Source organism: Canis lupus, chromosome 27, assembly GCF_048164855.1.
Source record: "Canis lupus baileyi chromosome 27, mCanLup2.hap1, whole genome shotgun sequence".
Classification (NCBI taxonomy): domain Eukaryota; kingdom Metazoa; phylum Chordata; class Mammalia; order Carnivora; family Canidae; genus Canis; species Canis lupus.
Window position 1 is genome coordinate 13,656,484 of NC_132864.1, and position 27,532 is coordinate 13,684,015.

The 27,532-nt window shown below is 48.9% G+C and overlaps 2 protein-coding genes and 1 long non-coding RNA gene across 8 annotated transcripts; 2 read left to right on the forward strand and 1 right to left on the reverse strand.

The window, feature by feature from the left end:
• The first annotated feature begins 70 nt into the window (after positions 1-70).
• LOC140619252 (uncharacterized) lies at positions 71-2,665 on the forward strand. Its single transcript, XR_012019166.1, has 2 exons — positions 71-255; positions 1,196-2,665. It is a non-coding gene; the product is annotated as an uncharacterized lncRNA (long non-coding RNA).
• On the reverse strand, positions 153-17,294 carry LRRC43 (leucine rich repeat containing 43). 6 transcript variants are annotated; one of them, XM_072802385.1, is made up of 13 exons: positions 17,179-17,292; positions 15,434-15,694; positions 14,279-14,389; positions 12,879-13,018; positions 10,575-10,813; positions 9,733-9,920; positions 7,739-7,974; positions 5,979-6,120; positions 5,672-5,824; positions 5,401-5,586; positions 5,033-5,063; positions 4,865-4,909; positions 153-313 (listed from the first exon to the last, which is right to left on the reverse strand). In XM_072802385.1, exons 4-13 carry the CDS (start codon positions 12,983-12,985, stop codon positions 186-188), a joined length of 1,455 nt encoding a protein of 484 aa, XP_072658486.1. In that variant the 5' UTR covers positions 12,986-13,018; positions 14,279-14,389; positions 15,434-15,694; positions 17,179-17,292; the 3' UTR covers positions 153-185. The 6 variants fall into 6 exon arrangements, with proteins under 6 accessions (XP_072658486.1, XP_072658485.1, XP_072658490.1 ...); XM_072802384.1 differs by lacking the exon at positions 153-313 and adding an exon at positions 2,689-3,317 and having other exon boundaries at positions 17,179-17,294; XM_072802389.1 differs by lacking the exons at positions 153-313; positions 17,179-17,292 and adding exons at positions 2,689-3,317; positions 16,982-17,104.
• A 7,038-nt stretch (positions 17,295-24,332) lies between these two features.
• On the forward strand, positions 24,333-27,279 carry IL31 (interleukin 31). The gene is made up of 3 exons (XM_072801878.1): positions 24,333-24,444; positions 25,300-25,448; positions 26,823-27,279. Exons 1-3 carry the CDS (start codon positions 24,333-24,335, stop codon positions 27,135-27,137), a joined length of 576 nt encoding a protein of 191 aa, XP_072657979.1. The 3' UTR covers positions 27,138-27,279.
• The last annotated feature ends 253 nt before the right edge of the window (positions 27,280-27,532 follow it).

Here is a 27,532-nt window from a genome sequence, read left to right on the forward strand (position 1 = left end):
GGGCGGGGCGAGGCGGGGCCGCGGGCGGGGGCGGGGCGGGGCGGGGCGGGGCCGCGGGCGCCCTCCCACATCCGGCTTCCGGCACCCGCCCTGTACCTGCCGGCCCCGGCCCCGGCCCGCCCCCCGCCGTGGCGGCAACACGGACGCGGAGCTGCGGGCATCAGAACAGCCTTTAATCGCGCGCCCTACAGGGAGAAGTCCCGGAGCGCCTCCTCGGCCGAGCGGCACTGGTTCAGCTGGATCTGCACCTCCACGGTCAGCGGCTGCGGCTGGTAGTCGCTTTCGTAAATTGCAAACGCAGATTTTTTCTTTTCTGAGAAATAAAAACACGAGTATGTGAGTCCCGAGAGGTGTGCGGGCTGCTTCGCCGCCGCCCTGGACGGGCTCGTTACGCGAGCGTCCCCGACACGCAGAGCTGTGCTCCGACCCGAGGGCAGCGCGCTTGGGGGCGCGGGACGCCAGCCCCGGCCCGGCCCGTCTCGGCCGAGCAGATCCCTTAACCAGGCGCAGCTGTTGCAGTTGCGCGTTGAAGCAGCTGCTGGTGTCTCAGAGCAGTGTTTTCTGTTTTTGGTCTTTGGAATAATTTTAATTACAACCCACCCCCCAGCCCATTCCTAAAGTCAAATAATTCCAGAGAAAATATGAAACAGGTTGAGCAACGTTTTCAAAGAATATTGACCAACCACGGTTATTCGGAGGTGAATATTGGGCAGATATTTTCTTAAAAAGCGAATGAAGTCTGGCATTGCAGGGAAAACGGGAAGCATTTTGATGAATCTGTAACATTTGAGCTTGCAAGTAGAAACTAGAATTTTGGAACGTGGTATCTGCCACCATAAAGAGTTTCCCAATACTCAAAGACTCTTCCAATGACATGGGTGCTGATAAACAATGTGATTTTGGGGTAATGTATATGTGTCGACAGTCGGGGAGATCTGCATAACTCAGTGAGCCAGTATTTTACAAATAACCAATGCCTGATGTTACAAATTGTGCATGAGTAAGATAGCCCTTCAAAATGCAGTGTAAAAAATTTTTAAAAAAGCAATGTAGACCAATGGATTTTAACATAACTATGAAATATAGTTTTCACTCTGTAGCCGCTCTTAAAAAACTACTAGTTGTCAAATTTGACATAATACCAAAGAAAAATATCCAGTTATTTGAAAGTCTTTTAAAATATTCCCTTTTCCAGTTACATGACCATATGAGATTGGATTTTCATCATCCACTTCAACAACCGCAACACAAGAGATTAACTGCAGAACCGGCTATTTCAGTGCAACCGTCAATTAAGCCAGACAATAAAAAGATTTGCAAAAATGTAAAAAAGAAATGTAAGACCATCTTAACTCTGGTGCTCAGTAGGGAGCCTGCTTCTCCTCTCTCCTTCTACCTCTCCACCCCCACCCCCTTGTGCTCTCTCTCTCAAACAAAAAAAAAAATCTTAAAAAAAAAAGATTTAAAAGAAGAATTTTAAGTTGATAGTTATTTTTCCTTAAATGTTTAAGAATTCTTCTACTGTCTTTTATTTGGCATTTTCAGCCGATGATAAAACTGCTGTCATCTTTATCTTTGTTCCTGTCTTTATAACTGATTTTGAGCAGTTTTATTATTTTTAAAGATTTTATTTATTCATGAGAGATGCAGAGAAAGAGAGGCAGAAATACAGGCAAAGAAAGAAGCAGGCTCCCCGCTAGGAGTCCGATGCAGGACTCGGGATCCCGGACCCTAGGATCATACCCTGAGCCAAAGGTAGACACTCAACCGCTGAACCACCCAGGCATCCCTAAGCAGTTTTATTATTATCTAGCTTGGTTTAGTTTTCTCCATGCTTTTTGTGTTTTGAGTTCACCAAACTTTTTGGATTTATGTATTTATAATTTCCGCCTAACTTGGAAATGTTTCAGCAATTACTTCTTCAAATATCCTTTTTGCCTTTCCCACTCTCCTTTGGAGATGCCAACTATATGGACATTGGCTCCTCTGACTTCGTCTCAAAATTCACTGATGTTCTGTTCATTTTTTCCCAGTCATTTTTCTGCGTTTAATTGTGGATAGTTTCTACTGCTTCCAGTTTACTAATCTTTTCTTCTGAATTATCTAATATGCCATTAATCCCAGTGAATGTGTTTTTAATATGACATGGTAGTTTTCATCCCTAAAAGTTTGGTTTACTGTCCATATTGCTACATACCACAATCTTTCATTTAGCCTCTTAGATATATGGAATATAATTATAATAAGTTTTAATGTCCTTGTCTACTAACATGTATGTCATTTTTGAGTCAATTATGATTGATAAATTCTCATTATATATTAAGTTTTCTTGCTTTTTTTCCATATATGATAATTTTTTATTGGATGGCAGATGTGAATTTTACTTTGGGTGCTATTTTTTTTTAAGATTTTATTAATTTGAGGGAGAGAGCATGCAAGTGCGGGGAAGGGCAGAGGGAAAGGGAAACAGAAAACCTTAAGCAGACTTCATGCTGAGCACAGAGCCCAACATGGGACTCGATCACACAACTCTGAGATTCTGACCTGAGCTGAAATCAAGAGTTTGATGCTTAAAGACTGAGCCACCCCCAGGTGCCCCACTTCGGGTGCTATTTTTGCATTCCTTTCCATATCTTTGGATTTTGCTTTAGGATATGGTTAAATTTCATCCTCGCAGGACTTGTCACTTCCTGCTCAAAATCTGAAGTGTTCCCCAGCGTGCTGTGCTCACTCCTTTTCTCTGTCAACATAAGCGCGTGTATTTTCATGGTTTTAAATACCATTAAGCTGGGCAGCCCGGGTGGCTCAGCAGTATAGTGCCGCCTTCGGCCCAGGGTGTGACCCTGGAGTCCCGGGATCGAGTCCCATGTCGGGCTCCTTGCATGGAGCCTGCTTCTCCGTCTGCCTCTGCGCCTCTCTCTCTCTCTGTGTCTCTCATGAATAAATAAATAAAATCTTTATAAATAAATAAATACCATTAAGCTGATTCATTCATTCAATGTTGATGGCCTACTATGAGTCTACTATGCTGGGGACGGGATTGTACAACTTTAAAGAATGCAAGTTCATCCCCCCACCCTTATAGTTTCAGTGTAGTAGATGAGATAAAAATAAAACAATTATCTAGATTCGCATCTCTATAGTTTGCTTGGTGCTGAGTACTATAGATGAAAACACCAGGTGCTATGAAGGAAACAAGGAAGGCAACCCATCCAGAGGATCAGCTTCCTGAAAGAAGGCAATTGAAGCTAAAATTTGACAGATGAAGTAGCTGAGGAAACAGTGGCAAGTGTAGGTTAAGTATTCCAAGCAGAGCTCTGCAATTATAGAACATGGAAATGTGGATTTTGTGATGCAGCCAGCAGGAAGTCATGGAAGAATTTCCAAAAGAGGAGTGACTTGGCCGGACCTGCCAACAAGATCACCCGGGCTACTGCAGCGGAATGGACGGAGTGGCTGGTGGGAGGAAGGAGGTGCAGCAAGGTGGCCATTGTGGTTGTCTGGGGTGGTGGCAAAGGAGATGGAGAAGGCACTGGGTGACAAGGGGCAGGTGAGGGCAAGGCTTCTTGGATGCTCCACACACTTCACCTTCACAGGTACAAAATCAAACTCACCCCAGGGGCAGCTCTGCAGGCCCTGAGCAGAAGCCTCTCCTGCCCACTACCCTCTTGGCCCCCCAGTAACTCTCAGACCTGTCTCCCCCGCACTGTCTCTGCTGTCCATTCCAGGTCAGGCCCTCAGCATTTCTTGCCTTTTACATTTTTTTTTAAGGTGAATTTCTTTTCATCAAGATAAAATTCTCATAATAGTCAACATTTTAACTACTTTTAAGTGTACACTTCTGTGGGTTTTAGTATATTTATAATGTTCAACCATTATCATTATCTAACTCCAGAACGTTTTGTCCCCCACCTGGAAACCCCGTACCCATTAGCAGTCACCTCCCTCCCCCAGCTCTCAGCCCCCACTGATCTACTTTGTGTCCCTATGGATTCACTCATTCCGAGACATTTCACATAAATGGAATCATACACTATATGGCCTTTTGCGACTGGCTGCCTTCCCTGCCATCCCTCTGAGCTCTACCCATGCAGTGCCTTGTTCCTCTTCTCTGCTGAGGGATCTCCATTGTATGGAAATACCACGTCCTGTTTGGGCATTCGTCCACTGAGGGGCATTGGGCTGAATCTACTTTCTGGCTGTCAGGAATAGTGCTGCCCTGACTTTACTGTATACTTTGCAGCAGCCTCCCAGCTGCTCTCCCCATCTCCTATTGCTCCTTGCAAGCCTGCCAGTTCTTTCTAAACTCAGATCTAAAGGTTACCTATTTCAGAGGCTTCATTGACCACCCCTTGTTCATAGAACAAGCCCACACTCCTTGTGGGGCAAATAGGGCCAAGGACCTGAAACAAGCCAGGCAACTGCCGAGCCGGAAGGACCCTGGCCTGGTCCCAACTCAGCCCCCTATCCCACATCACCTGGCTCCCACTCCAGACCACCTCACCTGTCCTTAGCAAAACCTATAGCACGCTGTGCTTGTCTCAGGGATGCAGGAAAGATGTAGGGTTTGGTCCTTAGGGTGGGCATGGCCTTCCCACTGCCCAGAAGGTATGATTCTCCATCCTCCCATCTCTTTGGTCCCCAACCAGGCTAATCCTTCCCAAGGTCCTGCTATGGTCTGAAATCCTAATCCCCCAGAAGTGACGGTATTAGGAGATGGGGGCTTGGGAGGTCATGAGGTCATGAGGGCAGAGCCTCATGAATGGGCCTAGTATCCTTATAAAAAGCAGCTCTGGAGAGACCCCTTACCCCCCTCCACCATAGGATGTAGCAAAGGGGGCTGGTTACCAACCAGGACCCTCACCTAACGATGCTGGCACCTTGGTCTTGGACTTCCCAGCCTCCAGAACTGCAAGAAATAAATGTCTGTTGTTTACCAGCCTGCCAGGCTCTGGCATTGTTACGGCAGCCTGAACAGACTAAGGCTCCCACTGAACATTCCCTGCTCTCGGTCACCATCATCACTTCTTACCATTTTTAGCTTTCTTGTTCTTCTTCAAATCCTGAGAGAAAGAACCACAACATGAGAGGCTCCCTGGAGTCAGTGCGTGCTTGGGAAGGGGCGGTGCAGATGCCTGTGCAGTCCTGTGGGGCTCCCCACCCAGGGAGGCAAGGCCGGCCTTCCAGAGAGGAACGGGCCTGACCTGCCCCCTTGCCTGGCTCCTCACGCCCGAGAAGGCTGCCCAAGGAGCCGGCGACCCAGAAAGCTGGGAGCTGGGCAGTGCTGCCCGTGCCTCCCGGGGCCTGCCGGAGGAGTCTGGGAGGCTCAGAGCCCCCTGGAGCCCCTCTTTGCCCAGCATTGCTTCGGTGGAGACAGGAGGGACAGAGGCCCCGCTGTACCCTAAGAAACATCAGCCTGTCGATTTCCAGGGTGCGGATCACCCCAAAGTTGCACACGGAGGACACAAGCGACTCCCCCGCCAGCAGGGGCTCCAAGGCCAGCAGGCCACTGCCCAGCACGCGCAGGATGGGGGGGTCCTGGCGGAGCTCCTTTGGAAGCTCCTTCTTCTTGGACGCCTTCTGTTCCTGCAGAGGGGAGAGGCCGGAGAGCAGACGGGCCCCCCACGGACCAGGCCCAGAGCACCCACAGCCACCGCCACCCAGCCGGTACCTTTGCCGTCCCTTTCTGCCCTTTCCCTGCCTTGTCGTTCCCGTCTTTTTCCTTGTCTTTGTCCTTCTTCCCTTTCTTGTCCTTCTCCCCTTTTCCTTTCTTGGCAGGCGACACAATGTCGACAGGAGGCGGCACCAGAGGCCAGGAGAGGATCTAGGGGACAGCAAGGTGGCCGCGGTGAATACAGGCCAGGCCAGGGCTAGCTAGGGCCTGCCAACACGGGAGCAGAGCCACGCGGCACCCGGACAGAAGAGCGGAGGCTGGGGAAGGGGCCCACGTGTGGAGTGTGGGGATCCGCGCCACCCACCTTCTCCTCCACAATGGTCACGGTGGTTCCCGCCAGCAGGAAGGCCTTGAGGGGCACCAGATCTCTGAGGCTGTGCTGCATCTCATAGTTGCAGGGAATGACATCTGTCCAGGGCTTGCGGGTGGTGCTGAAGAGGACTGTCCTTGGGGAGGGCAGAGGCAGACAGGGCACCATCACCCAGGAGGCTGTGGCCAGGGACGAGGACAAGGCTTTTGAGAAGATGTGCACAGCGTGCCATGAGGCCAGACCCAGGATTACGGCCCGATGCCATTTATATAAAGGTCTGAGAGAGGCACGGTGACTAATGGTGTCACCTGAGTTGATGATGACCCTTGGGAAAGAGGGAGGGGCCTGGGGAGTCTTCAGAGGTTCTGTTATATTGTTTCTTTTTTAAATTATGTTTTTTTACTGGGGCAGCCTGGGTAGCCCAGCAGTTTAGCGCCGCCTTCAGTCCAGGGCGTGATCCTGCAGATCTGGGATCCAGTCCCACATCGGGCTCCCTGCATGGAGCCTGCTTCTCCCTCTGCCTGTGTGTCTGCCTCTCTCTCTCTCTCTCTCTCTCTCATGAGTAAACAAATAAAATATTTTTAAAATAATAAAAATAAAAAATAAAAACATAATAGAACAGGTTGGTTTGTCCACAGCCACATGGAGAATCAGCAAATTTCAAACTGATACCCAGAATATGTGTTCATTTTTTTTAAAAACAAATTATGAGTATATAGCTTTGTACACATGACTGGGAAGTATATGCACAAAACTATTAAGAAGAATTCATCCTGGGGCACCTGGCTGGCTCAGTCGGTAAAGCGCCTGCCTACCGCTCAGGTCATGGTGCTGGGGTCCTGGGATCGAGTCCCACGTTGGGCTCCCTGCTCAGCAAGGCGTCTGCTTCTCCCTCTGCCCTTACCCCCTCGCTCGTAATCTCTGTCTCTCAAATATATAAAAATATTTAATAAATAATAAAAGAGTACTTCATTCCATGGGATGAATTAGATGGATACATGAGAAGAGGCTTTTATTTTCTAATTTACACATTTTTTAAAAAGCAGAATCATTTGTAGTTCTTACGTTTTTGTGAATATTTTCAAAAATTCAACCACCACGACCACCGCAAGATCATCAGCGGTGGCCGGCTGAGGAGCCTGGCTGGGGGCTGGAGGTTGCCTCCCCTCCTCTGACAGTGGGGGCAGCTGCCTGCCGAGTCCAGGGAACGCGACACAAGGAGCCACTGCGGCTCCCCCCACAGTCTCCACAAGCCTGATCATTTACCTTCTGTGGAGGTTTGAAGTAATTTTTTAAAAAATAACTCTTTTAGCTAGGGGAGAAGCTCGCTTTCCCAATTCCTTGAGGGCATCGGTAGCAGGGTCTGCATGGGGCAGAGGCTCAGTTAATTAGAAGTCACAAGTTCCGTTTTCTGCACCACCACCCCCCCCCCCAACGCCCCATCAGAAGAATCCAACGACAAAACCAGCTGATAGCAGGAATTTTGTAAACAAAACAAAAAGCACACCAAGTCCCGTGTTTAGCAATTAGTTACAGAATCAGTTAACAGAACTTCAAACACTAAATGAGAAGTGACGCTAAGTGCTCGTAAAATTCTTCATCATAAGGCAAAGCGCGGCACGCAGGAGGCCGGGCAGCGGGCTGGAGGCCTGGGGTAAGGGAGAGGCCCGGGAGGAGGCCGCGGGAGGCTCCAACCCGCGAACACGGCAGGGGAGGTTCCCACGCGGCGGCCGGGCCCCGCGCCGCATCCTTACCCCGCGGAGGGGCCGAGCCGGGGGTCCGCCCGCGGCCGCAGCTTGGCCAGCGCCTCCAGCTCCTCCGCCGAGTCCGTCACCCAGGGCGGGGGCGCCGACGCGCCCGAGGCCAGCGAGTCCTCCCGCTGCCCCGACGGGGTGGACGGCCCCGACTCCACCGACTCTTCACGCCCCTCGGAGGGCTCTTGGCGGACGTCCTGGCCCAGCGGCTCGCCGCGGGGCGCGGGCTCGACGGTCTGCGGGAGACACACGGACCCCGCGGGGCCGCCGCTCGGTCCCCCGCAGCGCGCAAGTGTGGGCGCAGGTGCCTGTGCCCCCGGGCCGGGCCGGCAGCGAGAACGCAGGCCCTCACGCGCGGCTTGGGAAGGAGGCTTTGGTTTGGTGGTTGTTGCTGTCTAAATGCCCGTCTTGCCCCTCCTGGGAGGTCTGCGTTGGGAGGAACGATTTCTGCGGGAGCTAGGGTGTCCCCCATTTCTCCTGGCTGGAGGATACCCTCGGCTTTGCTTTTGGTGAGAGGAGTGATGGAAGAGCAGGGGAGAAGCAGGGGGAGAAGCAGGGGGAGAGTTGGTTAGGGGGAGAGTTAGTTAGGGGGAGAGTTAGTGGGAGAGTTAGGGGGAGAGTTAGGGGGAGAGTTAGGGGGAGAGTTAGGGGGAGAGTTAGGGGGAGAGTTAGGGGGAGAGTTAGGGGAAGAGTTAGGGGGAGAGTTAGTTAGGGGGAGAGTTAGGGGGAGAGTTAGGGGAAGAGTTAGGGGGAGAGTTAGTTAAGGGGAGAGTTAGGGGGAGAGTTAGGGGGAGAGTTAGTTAGTGGGAGAGTTAGGGGAAGAGTTAGGGGGAGAGTTAGTTAAGGGGAGAGTTAGGGGGAGAGTTAGTTAGGGGGAGAGTTAGTGGGAGAGTTAGGGGGAGAGTTAGGGGGAGAGTTAGTTAGGGGGAGAGTTAGGGGGAGAATTAGTTAGGGGGAGAGTTGGGGGAGAGTTAGTTAAGGGGAGAGTTAGTTAGGGGGAGAGTTAGGGGGAGAGTTAGTTAGGGGGAGAGTTAGTGGGAGAGTTAGGGGGAGAGTTAGGGGGAGAGTTAGTTAGGGGGAGAGTTAGGGGGAGAATTAGTTAGGGGGAGAGTTGGGGGAGAGTTAGTTAAGGGGAGAGTTAGTTAGGGGGAGAGTTAGGGGGAGAGTTAGGGGGAGAGTTAGTTAGGGGGAGAGTTAGTTAAGGGGAGAGTTAGGGGGAGAGTTAGGGGGAGAGTTAGTGGGAGAGTTAGGGGAAGAGTTAGGGGGAGAGTTAGTTAAGGGGAGAGTTAGGGGGAGAGTTAGGGGGAGAGTTAGTTAGTGGGAGAGTTAGGGGAAGAGTTAGGGGGAGAGTTAGTTAAGGGGAGAGTTAGGGGGAGAATTAGGGGGAGAGTTAGGGGGAGAGTTAGGGGGAGAGTTAGTGGGAGAGTTAGGGGGAGAGTTAGGGGAAGAGTTAGGGGGAGAGTTAGGGGGAGAGTTAGTTAGGGGGAGAGTTAGTTAAGGGGAGAGTTAGTTAAGGGGAGAATTAGGGGGAGAATTAGGGGGAGAGTTAGGGGGAGAGTTAGTTAAGGGGAGAGTTAGTGGGAGAGTTAGTTAGTGGGAGAGTTAGTGGGAGAGTTGGGAAGAGTTAGGGGGAGAGTTAGTGGGAGAGTTAGGGGGAGAGTTAGGGGGAGAGTTAGGGGGAGAGTTAGGGGAAGAGTTAGGGGAGAGTTAGGGGAGAGGTAGGGCAGAGGTAGGGGGAGAGGTAGGGGAGAAGCCTGCTTGTACATGCTGCTCCCTGGTGAGGCCATTTGCTGGGATTTCAAGGGCAAAGGAAGGAGGCGAAGGCAGTGAGCTGCAAGAAAGGGTCTGACCAGAGCCGCTTCCCCCTCAGAGTCGGGTGTGAACCAAAAAGCTCCCATTAAGGGGGTTTTCTGGGCTCCAAGAAGCGGTTCTGCTGCACCGCACAGGAGACCCTGTGCCCCCGAGCTCCCGGGAGCAGCCCGAGGGGAACCCACCTCAGCCAGCACACCACCATATTTACTTCCTTCTCCTTCTTCATCTTCCACAAAACCGTAGGTCACATAGTAGCTGTAACTGATAAAAGGGCCTTGGGGCCCCGGGTCGGGGTCCAAGATAGAGGTGTCGGGAACCCCCTTGACATTTCCAATGGTCACCACGAGCTGCGCCTCACATGCCAAAAGGTCTGCAAGGGGGATGGGCGGAAGTGAGGGGTAGGCAGGGGAGGGCTGCCCAACAGGCTCCCTGCATTCTCTCCTCCACCCGGGCCCAGCCTCACAGTGTGCAGACTTGGGCTCAAATCCCAGTTCTGCCAAGTTCAAACACAGTGATGTGCAGCACGTCCCTTTTTGGTAAGATGGTAAGACACCCCTCTTGTTTTCCTCATCTGTATAATGGGAATGACAGTAGTTGCTTTGCAGGATGGTTACAGATGAAGAATACCTGTTACCTTAGCACAGCCAGGCACACAGTCCCGGGAGCTGTTTGTTACCAGTGTTGTATCACCCTTACCCTGAGAAGGATCTGATGCAGCTTGTGGCATGGGCCACAAGGGGGTGATCTCAAGCCACCGCAGAAGTAAAGAAATTGGTTTCAAGAATGTTTCCTGTTTGCCTAGGATGGTCTCACCCTCCTTACCACTTCTGTCCCCCAATCCCAAGTACAGAGATCAAAAATCTGGGAGAGGACTCTGATCAAGAAGGTGAGCTACACTTGACTAAGGTGTGGGTCCACTGGGGAGCTGCAGGGACAGGCCACCCTGTATGATGGTGGACAGGCAAGCTGAGGCTCAGGGCATCAAATACCAGCCCCTCCCCACTTTGCACATCGGCTTCCTCACCCCCATGGTGGCTGAGCCCCCTGAACTGATACTTCTCACTGGGAGACACGGTGATGTCATCTAGCACGCAGAGCCGGGACAGGCTGTCGATGGTGAAACCTCGGTAGTAGGGCACCAGGCCCAGTGGGTTCCCCTGCAGCACAAGCAGCCTCAGATGTTGGAGGGTGCTGAGGCTGGCGATCATGCCCTGCAGGTCCGTCAGGTCATTGAAGCTCAGGTCCAGAGAGACAAGGTTGGGCCTAGAAGGGGAGCAGGAGAGTCCAGAGGCAGGGTGAGCAGAGGGGTGGGGACTGGCAGCTGTCATGCACCAGGCCTGCCCTGCTCACCATCCCCCAGCACCCCGTGTCCAGGACAGACAGCAGGCCTGTGCTGAGGGTGGGAGGGGAGCCCCAGCCCACCCTTGTCTCACAAATTAGCCCCCTTGTTGGGAAGCACCTCTCAGTCCTATTGCCCCCTCCCCCCATGACACTGTCATCATCACTGTGACACAGAGATGGCCCTGGTCACATCCTGCCTCCCCTGACTTCCATTTACATAGATCTCTCCTTCTCAGTTAAACTCCTGGTACCTCCCATAGATCTGATACAGCACTGTGCCTCCAGAAGGTTCTCAACAAAGACAGACACGGGCAAGGAAGGCAGAGGAAAGCCACGTGGGGAGGAGCAGTGGAGGGAGGTAAGAGAGGCAGGTAAATATGAGGACCTGAGAATAGGGTACGTGAAGCTAGAGGACACCTTCCAAAGCCTGACTGGCTCATGGTCGTAAGAAGCCACGTGATTCATTTCTTGGGGGAACATGAGTGAAGAGGAACGTGCCAGTGAGGACAGTCTGGTAAAAACTGGCCAGGAAGGGGGCGCACAGGTGTGTTCCCCAACTGCACAAACTAGAAAGCAAACAGGTTCCAGATCTGAGAACAGCAGCAAGAAAAATGTGAGGGGCACGGCATGGTCACATGGATACCCTACGGCCTCCAGCAGATGGGACTCAGGCGCGTCCCGCTCCCTTCTGCCCTGCTTTTCTGGCCTGTGTAGCCAGTTGAGGGGGAAATGCCCAAAAGGACATTTCGTGGGGACCAGCACACAGACCTTGTCCAATGACAGCCTTCAAGAAGACTGGGAAGACCCGAGGAAAATCCATCCGTGAGAAGGGGACCCTGGTTTTAATCTCAGTGAAAGACAGAGGTTTCCCTTACGTGTTTTTATGAAACTCACACTTGGCACGAAGCAGGTAACCTAGGTTTTGAGAAAGTCTGTTTTCCAAATAAAAAATCAGAACACATGGTGCACAGTCCATGGTATGAGTCTGAAATCAGCCATCACAGGAGGTCCAAAATGTATGCTTGCCTCCTGGGCTACGTTCTCTGGCAGCTAAAGTCAGTGGAAGAAACTGGAATTGTGCATGGCCAAGGCTATGGCAAGGGTGGAAGGAGGAGGAGAAAGAAGGAAATTATGATCAGAGATGGGGACCCTCCAAGAGTGTATACAGCTGGGCCACCTGAGATCGTTTTCCAGATAACCTAGAAAAGCAAGGAAGGGATGCTGACCGATGCCTTCTGCCCACTCCAGGCTGCGGAGAAGGGAACCATAGTGAAGCCCACGCAGCGCCGCCCAAGATGCTGAAACCCTGGGAATCCTCCAGGCATATTCTGGAGGCCTTCCTCTGACAGCGTTTCGCAGGTGGCCTCTGATTCCCCCATACTCCTCAGACCCCAGGTTTTGTTTCCCTCCACTCACTCCCAAAGGGGACAAGCCAAACCAAGAGTAGTCTGTAGAGCAGCGACTTTCAGCTTGGGGTGATTTTGCACCCCACCTAGTGGGCACAGTCTACAAACGTTTGGTGGTTACAACTGGTGTGGGGGTGCAACTGGCATCTAGTGGATGAAGGCCAGAGGTGCTGCTCTGCTTCCTACGGAGCATGAGACAGCCTCACCCCAGTTGCCCACTCCAGTGTCGGCAATATCCAAGCTGAGAAATCCTGCTCTCAAAGCATCAGAGGGAAAGGTCTGACTCACTCCTGCTACCTCTTGTATCTTTCCTTGGGCTTCAGTGGGAATTTTTGCTTATTTGGTCAGAGAAATAAATCCTAGGTCTGGAGCTGGCAGCCAACCAACAATTATTATAGAAAAAAGCAAAGCAAAAAAGAAAAGAAGGAAGGAAGGAAGGAAGGAAGGAAGGAAGGAAGGAAGGAAGGAAGGAAGGAAGGAAGGAAGGGAGGAGCTAAGGTGAGTCCTTCAAGGCACCAGGGTGGAATCACCCAAACCTAAGACTTAAGTGTCTCTCTCTCCATCCGGGGCTCTCCAGTTACCAGTGATCCGCGGTGACATACAGACTTTCTAAGGGGCCCAGAAGCTTGTTGTGACCCAAGCCCAAGTGCTGGAGACGTGGGGGCGGGTGGGCACACAGACACTCCATGCTGGTGATCTTGTTGCCATAGAGCTCCAGCACCTGAGAGAAGCAGAAAGAATGGTGCCTGTGAGCTGGAGTCTGTCCGTCCATCTGTCCTTCCCCTCCCTCCCTAAGAAACAACAGGATGGAACTGTGTAGTACTCATGCCACGCCGCCCTGTGCCCATCTGGACTCCCTTTAAAATACGGGGTGGAGGGGATATTTCTGCAGGAGGTGTTGGAAAGTTTCTTTTCCTTAGTGAAGGAGATGTGAAAATTTGGCATAGGAGGTGATGGCGGAGAGGATGGGTACATGCATAGCATTTTGCCGCCGCTCAACCCACGGCGGCACATCTTCGGGAAAGCCAAAGGGTCCCCGCTGGCCTTTGGAGCCAGTAAGGCATCAGCTGGAGCGTCACGAAGCATTCTTGGCTTTCTGCTCCAAGGCCTCTCCTGGTTTCTTCCTAGGCCCAGCATGTAGCCATATTTCTGAGTCCCTTCTGCCACTGTATCTACTAATTTCCACACTTAATTTGAAATTGAGATCATTTTGATATGTTCAGCTGAAAACACATCATAAAGCCTGGGCTAGCTTTATTTAAAGTGATTTTTTTTCCCATTGTGGCAAAATATATATGATTCATCATTTTCCCTATTTCTATGTGTACCATTCAAAAGCATTAAGTAGAGTCCCATCGTTGTGCAGCCATCATCACTCCTATTTCTGAAGATGTTTACCACCCCAGATGGATGTTCTGGACCGTCACAATGGTCCCCCCACTGGGTACCGCAATGACTCCCCATTGCCCTCACTCTGACCCCAGTAACCTCTGCTCTACTGTGATCCTTGTGGATTTGCCTCTTCTAGATATTTTGTGGAAGTGGAATCATCTAATATGTGACCTTTTGTGTCTGACCTCTCTCATTCAACATAATGTTTTCAAGTTTTATCCATGCTTTAGCATGAATCATTCCCTTTTATGACTGAGGAACATCTCACTGTGTGGAGAGACCACATTTTGCTTACCCACCCATCTGCTGATGGACCTTTCAGTTGGCCCCACCTTTTGGCTGTGGTGGGTAATGCTGACCACCACTGGCCTGCAAGAATCCCAGTCCTTGCCTTCAATTCTTTGGGGCATATACTGAGAGATGGAATTGCTGGGTCACGTGGAAATTGTACTTTTTGAGGAATCTGGCCTCCCTCTCCAAAGCCTGGGGCTGGCCCTTGGCACCCAGCCACACTGGCCAAACCTTCCATTGGCAGGGTCTCTGGGCTGCAGCAGCCCGCAGACACTAAATGGAGCCTGGGACTCTTTACCTTGAGAGTTGGGGGCAGGTTGATGGCATCAACCTCCTTGATTTGATTGGCACTCAGTACCAACTCTTCGAGTTTTAGAAATTTCAGGAGACCTTTATCCACCAGGTTCACCTAGAAGGAAAGGTCAAGAAGTTAAGAGCTCTCATGGGCGAGGCAGCTGTGGAGCAGAAATAGGGTCTACAGGAGGGCAGCAACAGCTGGCCACTGACCCTCCCGAGGGGTTTACTTGGCGCACACCAACCCCCTTTCTCTCCCTAACCACCCTCCTCACAGACTCTCCTGCACATCCCACCAGGATCCCAGAGCCTTGACCACGGGGTGGTCTCTTACCTCTGAGCCCCCACCCCACCCCCTGGAGAGGTTGTACAACTTCCAGCCCAGTGTCCTGTGTCCCCTGTTGGACTGTGAGCTCCAAAGACCAGGACAGGAATCCCATATTCTTTGCTGTCTACCCCTGGGCCACAGTGAATCCCGAGGCTGTAAGCTATTGCTAGTTGACACACAGCAGGGTCAGACCTAAAGTTCAGAGGTCTTCCTGCAGATCTTCAGTTCTCTGTGGCCTCAAAGTCATTGGGGCCCTACCCGGTGACTATGCCACTTTGCCCAGGATTGAGGGGTTCTGAGGACACAAAACTTTCATAGTTGACAGTGGGAAAGTCCCAGGCAGATTGGTAGGAGTGGCTCCTGCTCCTCACGCCTGGTACTGTGGGAATTCAGTTTCTCCGGGAAAGGAGAAGCAAAAGCAGGAAGGCTGAGTTTGCAGCATGGGACTCTGTTACTGGTAGAAGCGAAGAAGGCTTTTTCGTAACAGAAACTAATACGGTACTAGGCCTAACCCTCCCTAAACCTGGGCCCCCACAGTGTAAATTAAAACCAATATGGATACTTTAGAGGTCTCTCCTAGGACCCAGGAGGGCCAATTGCAGGGTGCACCAGAAGCCAGCTATACAAGACACACCTGGATTCCCCCAGGGACGAAGAAAGAAGACACCCAACAAATGAGCAGCTGGCCCTGCTTGGTGGAGCGGCTGGTGAAATTAGGGGGACAGAGCTACCGTCCCATCCTTCCTCCCATTTAACACTGAGGCCCCACCACTAAGGACTGTACAGTTTTATAGGGGAATGGCCTCCTTAACCTCAACCCCCGGCTCTTACCTGCTTGTCCACCACCCGTAAGGATCTGAAGTAGGAGTAGAAGAAGGTGTCTTTGAGCACCAGGGGATTCTGGATGGCCAGTTCTTTCAGAAAACGGTCCTCTGCACTGGAGCCCTCCAGCAGAGCCCAGGGTGAGTGGGGGCTACGGACCAGGTCCAGCAGGGCCTCCACCGACTCCTCCCCAGGGCTCACGACCTCCTCCTCTCTGGGGATCAGCTCCCTCCATGCTCGGGGAGTTCGAGGAAGAAAGCGTGACTTATTCTGCAGTGGTGGAGGTGGAGAATGTGCTACTCGTGACTCAGCCCTCTCAAGGATTCAAGACTTCCCAGATAGAGCAGATTGTAAGATAGGACAATCAGGGATAAAGAGTTTAGAGATCTAGAGAGTGAGTAATCAGTTTTGACTGATTATTAGCCATGGATAGAACTACAGACTGAGAACTACATTTCTGCCTTTAGGGGTTTACTCAAGCTGGGACCCTGGAAACACCAGGTGAGAGCATCCAAATATTTAAGATTGATGCACTGGAAGCTACGAGGCAAGCAAAAGGCAATCTGGGAGGTGTATTAACCAAGGAAAGGCTTTTGAGGAAAAAGTGGCAAGGCTGAAAAGGTTGAATTCAGAATTTAGATGTCACAGGGGATGATGAGTCCCAGAGTGGACTTTCTCCCAGCCTTTTCTCCAGGAGACACTTGAGAGATATCCGTGAAACCCCAAGAGCTCCCAGTGGATGCCAGGTACACATAGTAGGTTGTGCAACAATGTTTGTTGATGAAACACATGAACTGGTTCCTTGATTGGTGTCCTGGTTTTCTTCTCTATGAAAATGGGAACACTGACCTCCCCTTAGCGCCTGCAGTGTGTGGGGCGCCAGCTCTCCAGCAAGTGGGAGGGCAACATTCTAGACCCTCAGGATACTCGTGTGCACATCTGAGGGAGGCAGGTTCTCGGTGTCATGCTCCTCAGCCCCAGAAGGAGCACCCAGCTGTTGGGAGTGGGGCGTGGACACACACCTGCTCTAGCCCTCCTGAGCCACACTGGCTCCCCAGGAGGAAGCCTTCGAAGGGAAGTGTTTCCGGCCTCAGAAACAAGGAGACAGGAAGGGAGGGAGGAAGCCGCTTCTCCCAGGCCCACTAGCCCCTGCAGGCACCAGCACCACGCCCTGCACTCGGCCTGGGGCTCTCGCTAGGAGCCCTGCGGCACCTGAAGGTGGACAGGCTCTTTGCCCAGGCAAAAGCTTTCACCCCCAAAGGTGCCTGGTGTCTTTAACAGGCTGAGAAGCCCTACCCCAGGTGGGCCTGATGTGCTCGGGATGGGGGTCAGGCCCACAGTCCTCGCAGAGTCCTCGCAGGGTCCGGCCGCACCCCAGGTCAGGCGGCCTCCGAAACGCCCAGACCCAAACCTCCCCTCAGGCTTCTCCAGCTCAGCCGCGTCCTGCGGCCCCCGCGCCGCCCCCGCCCGGCCCCGCCCCGCCCCGCCCCCGGCCAGCCCCGCCCCCGCCCAGCCCCGAGTCCGTCCTCGCCGCCCCCGCCGGCCCCCAGAGCGCACCCAGAGCGCACCCAGCTGCCGGTGCCGCACGGGAACTCGCGCAGACACAGCTGCCTCAGGTGCTCCCGGACCGCTGCGCTCAAGGTCCTGCCCGGCTTCTCCATCGCTGCGCGGCCGCGGCGCCTATAGCCGCTGCCAACCGCCGGGCACACGCGCGCACGCGCCAGGGCTGACACGTGGGCGTCCCCGAAACCCACCTCCGAGCGGGAGTCCCGAGACTGGTTCAGGCGGGGACGCCCTGGGTTTTCTCCTCGGGCCCAGCCTGTGCCCGCAGCTGTAAAACGGGATAATCGTGCGCTTCCCGCCACAACCCCGGCTCTAACTGCCGCAGCTCCTAGCAGATGCCCAGCGCGTCCCATAGGAGAAAAACGCTAATTGTCATCCCCATTTGACAGATCTAGAAAGGAAAGATGAGCCCAAGGTCAAGCAATCTCAAGGTTCTAACCGGTGGATTCCAGCGGGTCTCTTTAACCCCTGAGTCACACACAGGTTGTAATCCCCGTTTGCATATATTAACCATTTTAGCACCAAGACCTCATTTTAGACTGGAGGCAATCTCATTCATCTCTCCATTCTCAGAGCACCTAGCATCTAGCCTACTGCTGGCCAAAAAGGAAGGGCTCCTCGGCACAGGTTTGAGAAATAAATAGGATAAGATGATTCTGGATTCTGTAATTTGGAAATGCAACATCTTTATTGAGATACAATTTACAAACCCCAAAATTCACCTGTTTGAAATGTGCAATTTTGTGATTTTTAGTATATTCACAATGCAACTATATTCATAGTGCAACCATCAGCGTTATCTGATTTTTAGCTTTGTCCTCACCCCCAAAAGGAAACCCCATACCCACAAGGCAGTCAATCCTCATTCCCCCCTTGGCCTATCCCCTAGCAACCGCTAATATGCTTTCTGTCTCTATGGATTTGCTTCTTCTAGATATTTCACATTAAATGGAATCACAAAATATTTGTCTTTTTCTGTCTGGCTTTTTTTCACTTGGCATAATGTTTTCAAGTTTCATCTATGATATAACACATGTCGGTACCCTTCATTCCTTTCTGTGGCTGGCTAATATTGCATTGCACGGAGAGACCACATTTTGTTCATCCATTCACCTGATGAAGGACATTTGGGCTCTTTTCACTTTTTGGCTCTTATGAATAATGCTGCCTTAAACATTCCTGTACCTACTTTTGTGTCAACATATGTTTTTCTTTCTCTTGGATAGTTATCTAGGAATGAAAATTCTGAGTCATATGGTCACTTTATGTTTAACACTGTGAGGAGCTGCGAATTGTTTTACACAGAATCTGCACCACGTTACATTCCCATCAGTAATATTTTGTTTTGTGTATATATATATATATATATATATATATATATATATATATATTTAAAGATTTTGTTTATTTATTCATGAGAGACACAGAGAGAGAGAGGCAGAGACACAGGCAGAGGGAGAAGCAGGCTCCATGCAGGGAGCCTGATGTGGGACTTGATCCCAGATCTGCAGGATCACGCCCTGGACTGAAGGCGGCGCTTAAACCGCTGAGTCACCAGGGCTGCCCTGTTTTGTATATTTTTTATTGGAGTTTGATTTGCCAACATATAGTATAACACCCAGTGCTCATCCCATCAAGTGCCCCCTCAGTGCCCGTCACCCAGTCACCCTAACCCCCTTCCTGCCTCCCCTTCCCTTACCCCTTGTGCATTTCCCAGAGTTAGGAGTCTCTTATGTCCTGTCACCCTCTCTGATTTTTCCCACTCATTTTCTCCTTTCCCCTTTAATCCCTTTTGCTATTTTTTATATTCCCAGAATGAATGAGACCATATAATGTTTGTCTTTCTCTGATTGACTTACTTCACTCAGCATAATACCCTCTAGTTCTATCCACGTTGAAGCAAATGGTATTTGTCATTTCTAATGGCTGAGTAATATTCAGTATATATATAGACCACATCTTCTTTATCCCTTCATCTTTCGATGGACACTGAGGCTCCTTCCACAGTTTGGCTATTGTGGACATTGCTGCTAGAAACATTGGGGTGCAGGTGTCTTGGTTTTTCACTGCATCTGTATCTTTGGGGTATATCCCCAGTAGTGCAATTCCTGGGTCATAGGGTAGCTCTATTTTTTAACTCTTTGAGGAACTCCCACACAGTTTTCCAGAGTGGCTGTACCAGTTCACATTCCCACCAACAGTGCAAGAAGGTTCCCCTATCTCCACATCCTCTCCAACATTTGTGCTGGGAAAATTGGACAGTCACGTGCAGAAGAATGAAACTAGACCACTCTCTTACACTATATACAAAGATAAACTCAAAATGGATGAAAGATCTAAATGTGAGACAAGAATCCATCAAAATCCTAGAGGAGAACACAGGCAACACCCTTTTTGAACTTGGCCACAGCAACTGCTTGCAAGATACAGCTATGAAGGCAAAGGAAACAAAAGCAAACATGAACTATTGGGACTTAATCAAGATAAAAAGCTTCTGCACAGCAAAAGAAACAGTCAACAAAACTAAAAGACAACGTACAGAATGGGAGAAGATATTTGCAAATGACCTATCAGATAAAGAAAGGGCTAGTATCCAAGATCTATAAGGAACTTATTAAACTCAATAGCAAAGAAACAAACAATCCAATCATGAAATGGGCAAAAGACATGAACAGAAATTTCACCAAAGAAGACATACACATGACCAACAAGCACATGGGAAAACGGGAAAATGCTCTGCATCACTTGCCATCAGGGAAATACAAATCAAAACCACAATGAGATACCACCTCATATCAGTGAGAAGGGTGAAAATTCCCATCAGTAACATATGAAGATTCCAACTTTTTATATCTTCACTAACACCTATTATTTTACTGTTTTTAAAATCATAGCCATCTTTAGTTGGTGTGATGTGTCTCATTGTGATTTTTATTTGCGTTTCCCCAATGCCTGACTCATAATGATATTGAACATCTTTTCATGTGCTTTTTGGCCATTTGTATATTTTTGGAGAAAGGTCAATTCGAATACTTTGGCCTTTTTTTTTTTTTTTTTTTTACTTTGGTCATTTAAAAAATTTTTTGGTCTTTTAATTGTTGAGTTGTAAAAGTTTATATATATATATATGCTTCTGGGTTTGTGGTTTGGGTAACTGGACTGATATATATATATATATATTCTGGATATTAGCCCCCTGTTTTACATATAATTTTAAAGTATTTTCTCTTGTGGTTGTCTTTCCAATTTCTTGATAGTATCCCTTTACCCACAAAAGTTTTTAATTTCAATGAAGTATAATTTATCTAATTTTTTCTTATGTTGCTTGTGCTTTCGGTGTCATTTTATTTTTTTATTTTTATTTTTTTTAAAGATTTATTTATTTATTTATTTATTTATTTATTTATTTATTTATTTATTTATTTATGATAGACAGAGAGTGAGAGAGAGAGAGAGAGGCAGAGACACAGGAGGAGGGAGAAGCAGGCTCCATGCCGGGAGCCCGATGCGGGACTCGATCCCGGGACTCGATCCCGGGACTCCAGGATCGCGCCCCGGGCCAAAGGCAGGCACCAAACCGCTGAGCCACCCAGGGATCCCCTTTCGGTGTCATTTTAAAGAAACTATTGCCTAATTCTAATAAAATGGCATTTGAGTGTTTTTTACATATTTTCTCAGATTTGTGATTTGCAAATATATTTCTCCCAGTCTACACTTATCTTTTCATCCTCTAAACAGTGTCTTTAGAAGACCAAACATTTTTTGAGGAAGTCCAATTTATTGATGTGATCCTCCCAAAAACACCCATTGTGGTACTCACCTATTGTCCTTTTTGATTGTTCTATGTCAGAACACCTTTACTATTATCAGAAAAATTCTCCAAAACTGGAGACAAAAAATCTAAGACAAAAAAAAAAAAAAAAAAAGAAAAAGCCACATGTCCTTTTAAAGAACAGGAAAAAGTCTATGAGTGATATAAACAAATTAAAGAGACAAATCAAGGATGACTCCTGGAATTTTGATGAAACAGCTGGGTGACTGAGATATAATGAGAGAAAAGAAGCCTAGAGAGGGGAAAGCAAGAGTCCTGTACAGAATGAGTTAAGCTCAAGATGCCATTGCCATCTACTCCATATCAAGTCAACAGCTGGATAGGAGTCAAGAGCCCAGGAATGAGGTCAGCCCTGGGTGATCTTCAGAACCTAATGCGCAACAGAACAAACAGCTGGAAACCCCCTTCCACCCCTAAAGCCCTTCTAACCGCTGCTGTTTCTTTCCTCTTATTCAAGCTTCTTGGCAGAGTGGTCTATGTGCACTTTTACCCCACTTCCTAAACTGCCCAATATAGCTCCCTTCACCAACTACTTATTCAAACTCTCTGGCAAAGTTCCCAGTGACCTCATGTTATCAAACCAAGGGCCTCTCATCAACCTTTATCTTATTTGACCTCTCCATGGCTTATAATGGTACTAATCTCATCCTCCTTCTTGAAAACCACTTTTCATCTTGTTCCATGACATGTTTTTCTAGTACATTTCTCTCCCTTTCAAGAATGCCTTCTTAGCATTTTAGACTGTCATCTTCCTCTCCCTGTTCTGTGAATAGAAGTGTATCCTTGGCCTCCACATTTACCTCACATATCTCTCATTGGTTATCTCTTGTAGACTTACAGTTTTCTCAACCACAATGTGCAGATGGCGCCCAAAGATGGTACAATAGACAGACATAGCACCCATGTCTCTAGTTCTTTCCCTTGAGCTCCAAATCCAAATGTCCAATGGCTCACGGTACATCTTCACCTGAGAGTTCCATGACACTTCTAACTCACCATGTCAAAACTGAATTCATCATTCACCTGAACCCTGTGGTCCTCTCTGTTTGTTAGCACCCTCATCAGTCCAGTTACCCAAACCACAAACCCAGAAGCAGTCCTCAACTCCTCCCTCTCCACCATCCTCAAATCCAATCAACCACCATATCCTATGAATTTTGCCTCCTACAGATTTCTCCACTGCATTCACATCTATTCATCTCCACAATCATTATTACCCTGGTTCAGATCCTTGGCTTTGGACATGTCAAGGGTGGGGCATTCAGGTAGAAATGTCCATGACACAGTTGGACATTTAGATCTGGAGTTTGAAAGAGAGAGATATTAAAGTGTGAGGACCATGAGTCAAGGGTGGAGCTTGTGGAAACACACCCATTAAAGGACTGGGCAGGAAGATGATTTGATCTGAGGAGGTACTGTCAGAGGGCCAAAATGTATCAGGATAATATTGTCAATATTGTCACAGAATAAGAGGAAAAAGAGGTTTTCAAGAAGGAGGAAGTGGTTGGCATTACTGAATGTCATGGAAGGGTCAAGTAAAATGAAGACTGAGAAGAACCCAGTAAGGCTGGCACCATAAGGCCACTGGAGACTATATAGGTTCTCAGTCACTGCCATAGCAAATACCATAAACTCAGAAGTTTGAACCTATAAAGTTGCTGTCCCACAGTTTCTGTATGTCAGAAGTCTGTCATGGAGTAACTGGATTCTCTGCTCAGGGTGTTAGCAGGCTAAAGTCAGAGTAGTAGCTGGGACTGTGGTTCTCAGCTGGGGCCCAGGGTCCTCCTACAACTCACTGGTTCTTGGCCAAAGTCATTCTCTTCTCTGATTTCCACTTGGTGCCTCCTTCTTCAAGCCAGCAATGGTCAGCTGAGTCTTTCTCATGCTTTGAGTCTCTCTGCTTACCTCTTTGTTTCTAAGGGTTCGTGTAATTACATTGGACCCATCTGTCAAACAACTTATCTTCAGGTCAGCTGATTAATAACCTTAATTACATCTGCAAAGTCCCTGTAATGTGATAAAATTATGGGAGTAAACATCAGAGGGTGAAAGTCATGTGGGCAAAATTCATGACTTTGCTAGAGGATTTTGAATAAATTGTTAGGGTAAAACCATATTGCAGAGGTTTGGGAAGTAAGGTAAAAGTGCAAGTAGACCACTCTGTCAAGAAGCTTGGATAAGAAGAGGAAGGAGACAGCAGGGGCGAAGGGGGACGTGGGTTTAAGGGTGGAAGGGGGTTCTCAACTCTCTCTTCCGTTGTGTATCTTGGCTTCTGTGGATGGCCCTGGTCTCACCTTGTCCCTGTGCTCTTGACTCCTATCCAATAGCTAACTTGACACTGAATAGATGCCCAATGGGCATCTTGAATTTAACTCATTCCAGACAAGATTCTTGATTTCCCCTCTCCAGACTTGTTTTCCTCTCTGCATGTCAACCACTCACTTCATCAAAATCCCAGGAGTTAAAAAAAAAAAAAAATCCCAGGAGTTATCCTTGATTCCTCTCTTGGATTTACTTCCACATAAATTCATCAACTGGTTCTGTGGACTCCATCCCCATCCACTCTACCCTGGTCCAAGCCACCATCATCTCTACCTGGACAGTCACATAACCTACCAACTGGTCCTCTGCTTCCATCTTGAATTCACACAATCCATTCTCCACTTAGCAGCCTCTCTCATTTTCACTTCTTCAAGTATACCAGATCCTATATTCCCCTCCCTGCAGTCATCCAGGGGTACCTTGTCACACTTGGGATAAAACCCAAGTTTTTTATGGCTTCAGAAGGTCTTCTGTGACCTGGCTTCCACCTAATTCCCCACCACCCTTCCCTTCCCTCACTTTGCTCCAGCTACCATGACCTGTTTCCTGGTTTTGGCCACACCAAGTTCACTTTTGCCCAAGGACTTTTGCACTAGTGTCCCCTACACTTAGAGTACCCTTTCCCCAGATCTTCCTACAGCAGACACCTCCTCAGAGAAACTATTCCTCATCACCTGACCTAAAGTATATCACTCGCCATTCTCTATTTCATCACCTTGTTCTATTTTCATAGTTCTTATCATTACCTGACACTTTCTTGTCTATTCATGTCTGCCCATTGCCTGCTAAAACACCAGCTTGGTCAGGAGAGGGACCACGTTTAACTTTTTTGCCACTATTCCTAAGACCCTGGAAGAGTGCCTGGTCAAAGCTGGCGTTCAAAATAGGAGTAAGTGGGATCCCTGGGTGGCGCAGCGGTTTGGCGCCTGCCTTTGGCCCAGGGCGCCATCCTGGAGACCCGGGATCGAATCCCACGTCAGGCTCCTGGTGCATGGAGCCTGCTTCTCCCTCTGCCTGTGTCTCTGCCTCTCTCTCTCTCTCTCTCTCTCTGTGACTATCATAAATAAATAAAATTAAAAAACAAAAAAACAAAAAAATAAAATAGGAGTAAGTGCCTTCAACAAATAACTCTGGAACACATATTCTGGTTGTAGGCCTTGATATTGCCAAGGAGCAGTTGAGAATCCAATGATGTTCAAGGTCAAACAGAGTGGAGACAAGGCCTTTGACTCACCACATTCACAGTGGTTTATCAGGGCCATCCTCACACACTGGCATGGACATGCTTTAGAAATTTCCAAAGGTAATACAGTTTGAAAACCTCATGCCAGGGGATCCCTGGGTGGCTCAGCGGTTTAGTGCCTGCCTTTGGCCCAGGGTGTGATCCTGGAGATCTGGGATCGAGTCCACGTCAGGCTCCCTGCAAGGAGCCTGCTTCTCCCTCTGCCTCTCTCTCTCTTTCTTTCTCTCTCTCTCTCTCTGTGTCTCATGAATAAGTAAAATATTAAAAAAAAAGAAAGAAAGAAAACCTCATGCCAGCCTGACACCTACACACACACACTGTGACCCTCCCCAGAAATTCCCTTTGGGGCATTGGCCCTCAGCTCCTGTAAATTACCTGTTCTTGAGGAGTTATGCCTGTCAAGTCTGGACTTCAGAATTTTTTTCTACTCAGATCAACAAGCTTTTTCCCAGAAGAAATGGCAAAGATTTGTGCATCTTCCTGTGTGTGTCTGCACTGAGTCAGGCATCTGCCCACCTAGAGGGTAACCTCAGCGCTTCCTTCCAGCCCTGCTTTCGCCTAACCTTTGGCCGCAGAATTTTGAGTGTTTTCTGGAGAAAAGCTGAGCAATGATTTTGCCATGGGCGGGACATTGATCATTCTTTTTCCTCTCAGCTGACCCTTTATATATCTCCTGAAGACCATGGCGAGCACATCTGGCTCTAGAAGCTGTTGCTGAAACGGGCTTTGTGTGCTCCCTCACCATGCTCTCCCACACAGGTATTACCGTGTCCTGCTGCCTGTTTCATGGGCCTGGTCTTGTCTCATCAGATAGAGGGAAAGACTGGAGGGGTTCAGCCAGCAGTGGTTACAGCTGGGCTGGGCAGGGGTGGTCTGTCTGGTCACTTGCCTCACAGTATCATTTTCTTTCTCCAGGACCATCCAGGTTTGCCCTGTTCCTGCTCTGCTCTATGGAAACCTTGCTGTCCTCCCATATGGCACCCACCCATCAGCTACCACCAAGTGATGTACGAAAAATCATCTTGGAATTACAGCCCTTGTCGAGGGGACTTTTGGAAGACTATGTAAGTGCTCTACAGATTTCTTTTCCAAGCCATTTCTTTAAAATGCCTTCCATTGCCCCCAGAAGAAGCCAACTCTTTTTAGACCTGAAGCTAGGGCTGTGGATACACCAGGAAGGGAAGGGAAACAACGAAACAGGCTACAATGGACTTTTTGTGAGAGTTGGAGGCAGAGATTAGCCCAGACAGCCTGAAGTTCAACTTCTAATGTACTATAGGATCTGCTTTAGTAGGTCTGCTCATCTCTAACATATTTGGTTCACAATGATACTACATGGATTTTCCTGCCTCTAGCATATCCCTAGAGATGGGCTGTCTTGCCTGATCATTTAGGAGCCTGCTAGGGAGCAGCGTATGTCAACTTAAGCTGTCAATGAGGTTTCCAGGAATTCAGGACACTAAAATCTTCACATGGGTCACAGAGAGTCTCTCTTACTGCAGAGAAGGGCAGTTAACAAATTGGGTGTCTGTTTGCAAGCTACTTAATTGTTTAATTAGGACCCAGTCTACTTCTAAGCCAAGGCTCTTCTGAGCCTGACTCCATTGGGAGGAAAGTTTGAGGCTGAACAAATGTGAATACTCTCATTTTCTTAGAGTTGTGATCAAGACAGAATATCTTAGACTGTTTTGATTAAACAAACAAATCAAAAACTGGAAACACCTCATGAAATTGGCCTTGCCCTTCTCTTCTACCTTGACGTTGAAACCTTAGCCTTGGTTTTTATAGACACCTAGTTACCAGCCAAGCTGACTAGGTCGTTCAGGCTGGTGAGGTGTTACTAGCACTTCAGGTGAACCCAAAAGCTCTTAGTCCTTGGGAAGAGGGACAGGAGAGTGTATGGTCTGGAGTTTGGAAGAACTGTCCCTGCCATCTTGGAGGCCTTTCCAGATATGCAAATACTCCCTCAATGAGCTTGAGATACATTGGCTTTAACACAGAGAGCAAGAAGCAGGATGGAAACCCAGATGCTCTCCTAGTCCCCAGCTCTGAGTCCCTGATCAGCTAAGAGAAGAGTCCAGGGGGCTGTTAAGGCCTTGGCTAGATGGGTAGGGGAGGCAGGTTGAAGCAGTGGTTATTCGCATAGTCTTTGGGATGGCTGCTGACATGGGTTTGAATTTCAGGTCTGCCACCTGATCTTGGGCCAGCTCTGCAGACCAACAGAGCTTTAGTTTCTTCTGGGAAGGAAAATAGCAATGATCACAGTCTCTCGGGGTTGGGGCACCCATTACAACCAGGGGGATTGTAATGGGTGCCACAGATGGCAGCGGGAAGTGCCCCCCAGCCCATCACAGAGGAAGCTTTCAGACGCTAGTGTTGGGGCTTCTAGCTGTTACTACAAATCAAATGCTCACCTGTTTCTCCTCCTCATTCCACAGCAGAAGAAAGAGACAGGGGTGCCAGAATCCAACCGTACCTTGCTGCTGTGTCTCACCTCTGATTCCCAACCACCACGCCTCAACAGCTCAGCCATCTTGCCTTATTTCAGGGCAATCAGACCATTATCAGATAAGAACATTATTGATAAAATCATAGAACAGCTTGACAAACTCAAATTTCAACATGAACCAGAAACAGAAATTTCTGTGCCTGCAGATACTTTTGAATGTAAAAGCTTCATCTTGACGATTTTACAGCAGTTCTCGGCGTGCCTGGAAAGTGTGTTTAAGTCACTAAACTCTGGACCTCAGTAGATCATTCAAGGCTATCTGGTCGAACCTATTTCTTTTGTATTGGTGGACATATATGAAGCCTTGAGAAAACATGACTGACAGCTAACTCTGCTGTGAGTTGTCAAGTAAATTATTCCAGTGAATAATCTTAATGAATTCCCGGATGGGCTGGTCTTGGGAGGACTGAGGTATAAATATGTGAATTAACTTCGAAAAGACTTCAGGTTATGTCATTGTTATCACTCTTGATATTTATTAGTATGTTTTTACTCTGTAGACTTAAATCTTATCCTCATCATGCCTCTGTGAAGGCAGGAGGAGGCACCTATGTTAATTTATTGGTTTTATTGTATTGAGAGTTGTTTAATGCTCCTTGAAGGAGCCCTCGGGAATTATTTAATAAATTATATTGAATT

Bases quoted from the DNA above. Each gene is read 5' to 3' on its own strand.
- LRRC43 (XM_072802387.1), bottom strand. From the start codon at position 17,085: ATGGAGAAGCCGGGCAGGACCTTGAGCGCAGCGGTCCGGGAGCACCTG. The intron at 9,921-10,574 runs GTGAGGAAGCCG...TCCCCCTTGCAG, and splicing joins GGGGCTCAGCCACCATGGGG to ACCTTTTGGCATGTGAGGCG. The intron at 4,910-5,032 runs GTAAGAAGTGAT...TATTTCTTGCAG, and splicing joins GAACAAGAAAGCTAAAAATG to TTCTGGAGGCTGGGAAGTCC.
- IL31 (XM_072801878.1), top strand. From the start codon at position 24,333: ATGTTCAAGGTCAAACAGAGTGGAGACAAGGCCTTTGACTCACCACAT. The intron at 24,445-25,299 runs GTAATACAGTTT...TTCTTTCTCCAG, and splicing joins TGCTTTAGAAATTTCCAAAG to GACCATCCAGGTTTGCCCTG. The intron at 25,449-26,822 runs GTAAGTGCTCTA...CTCATTCCACAG, and splicing joins GGGGACTTTTGGAAGACTAT to CAGAAGAAAGAGACAGGGGT.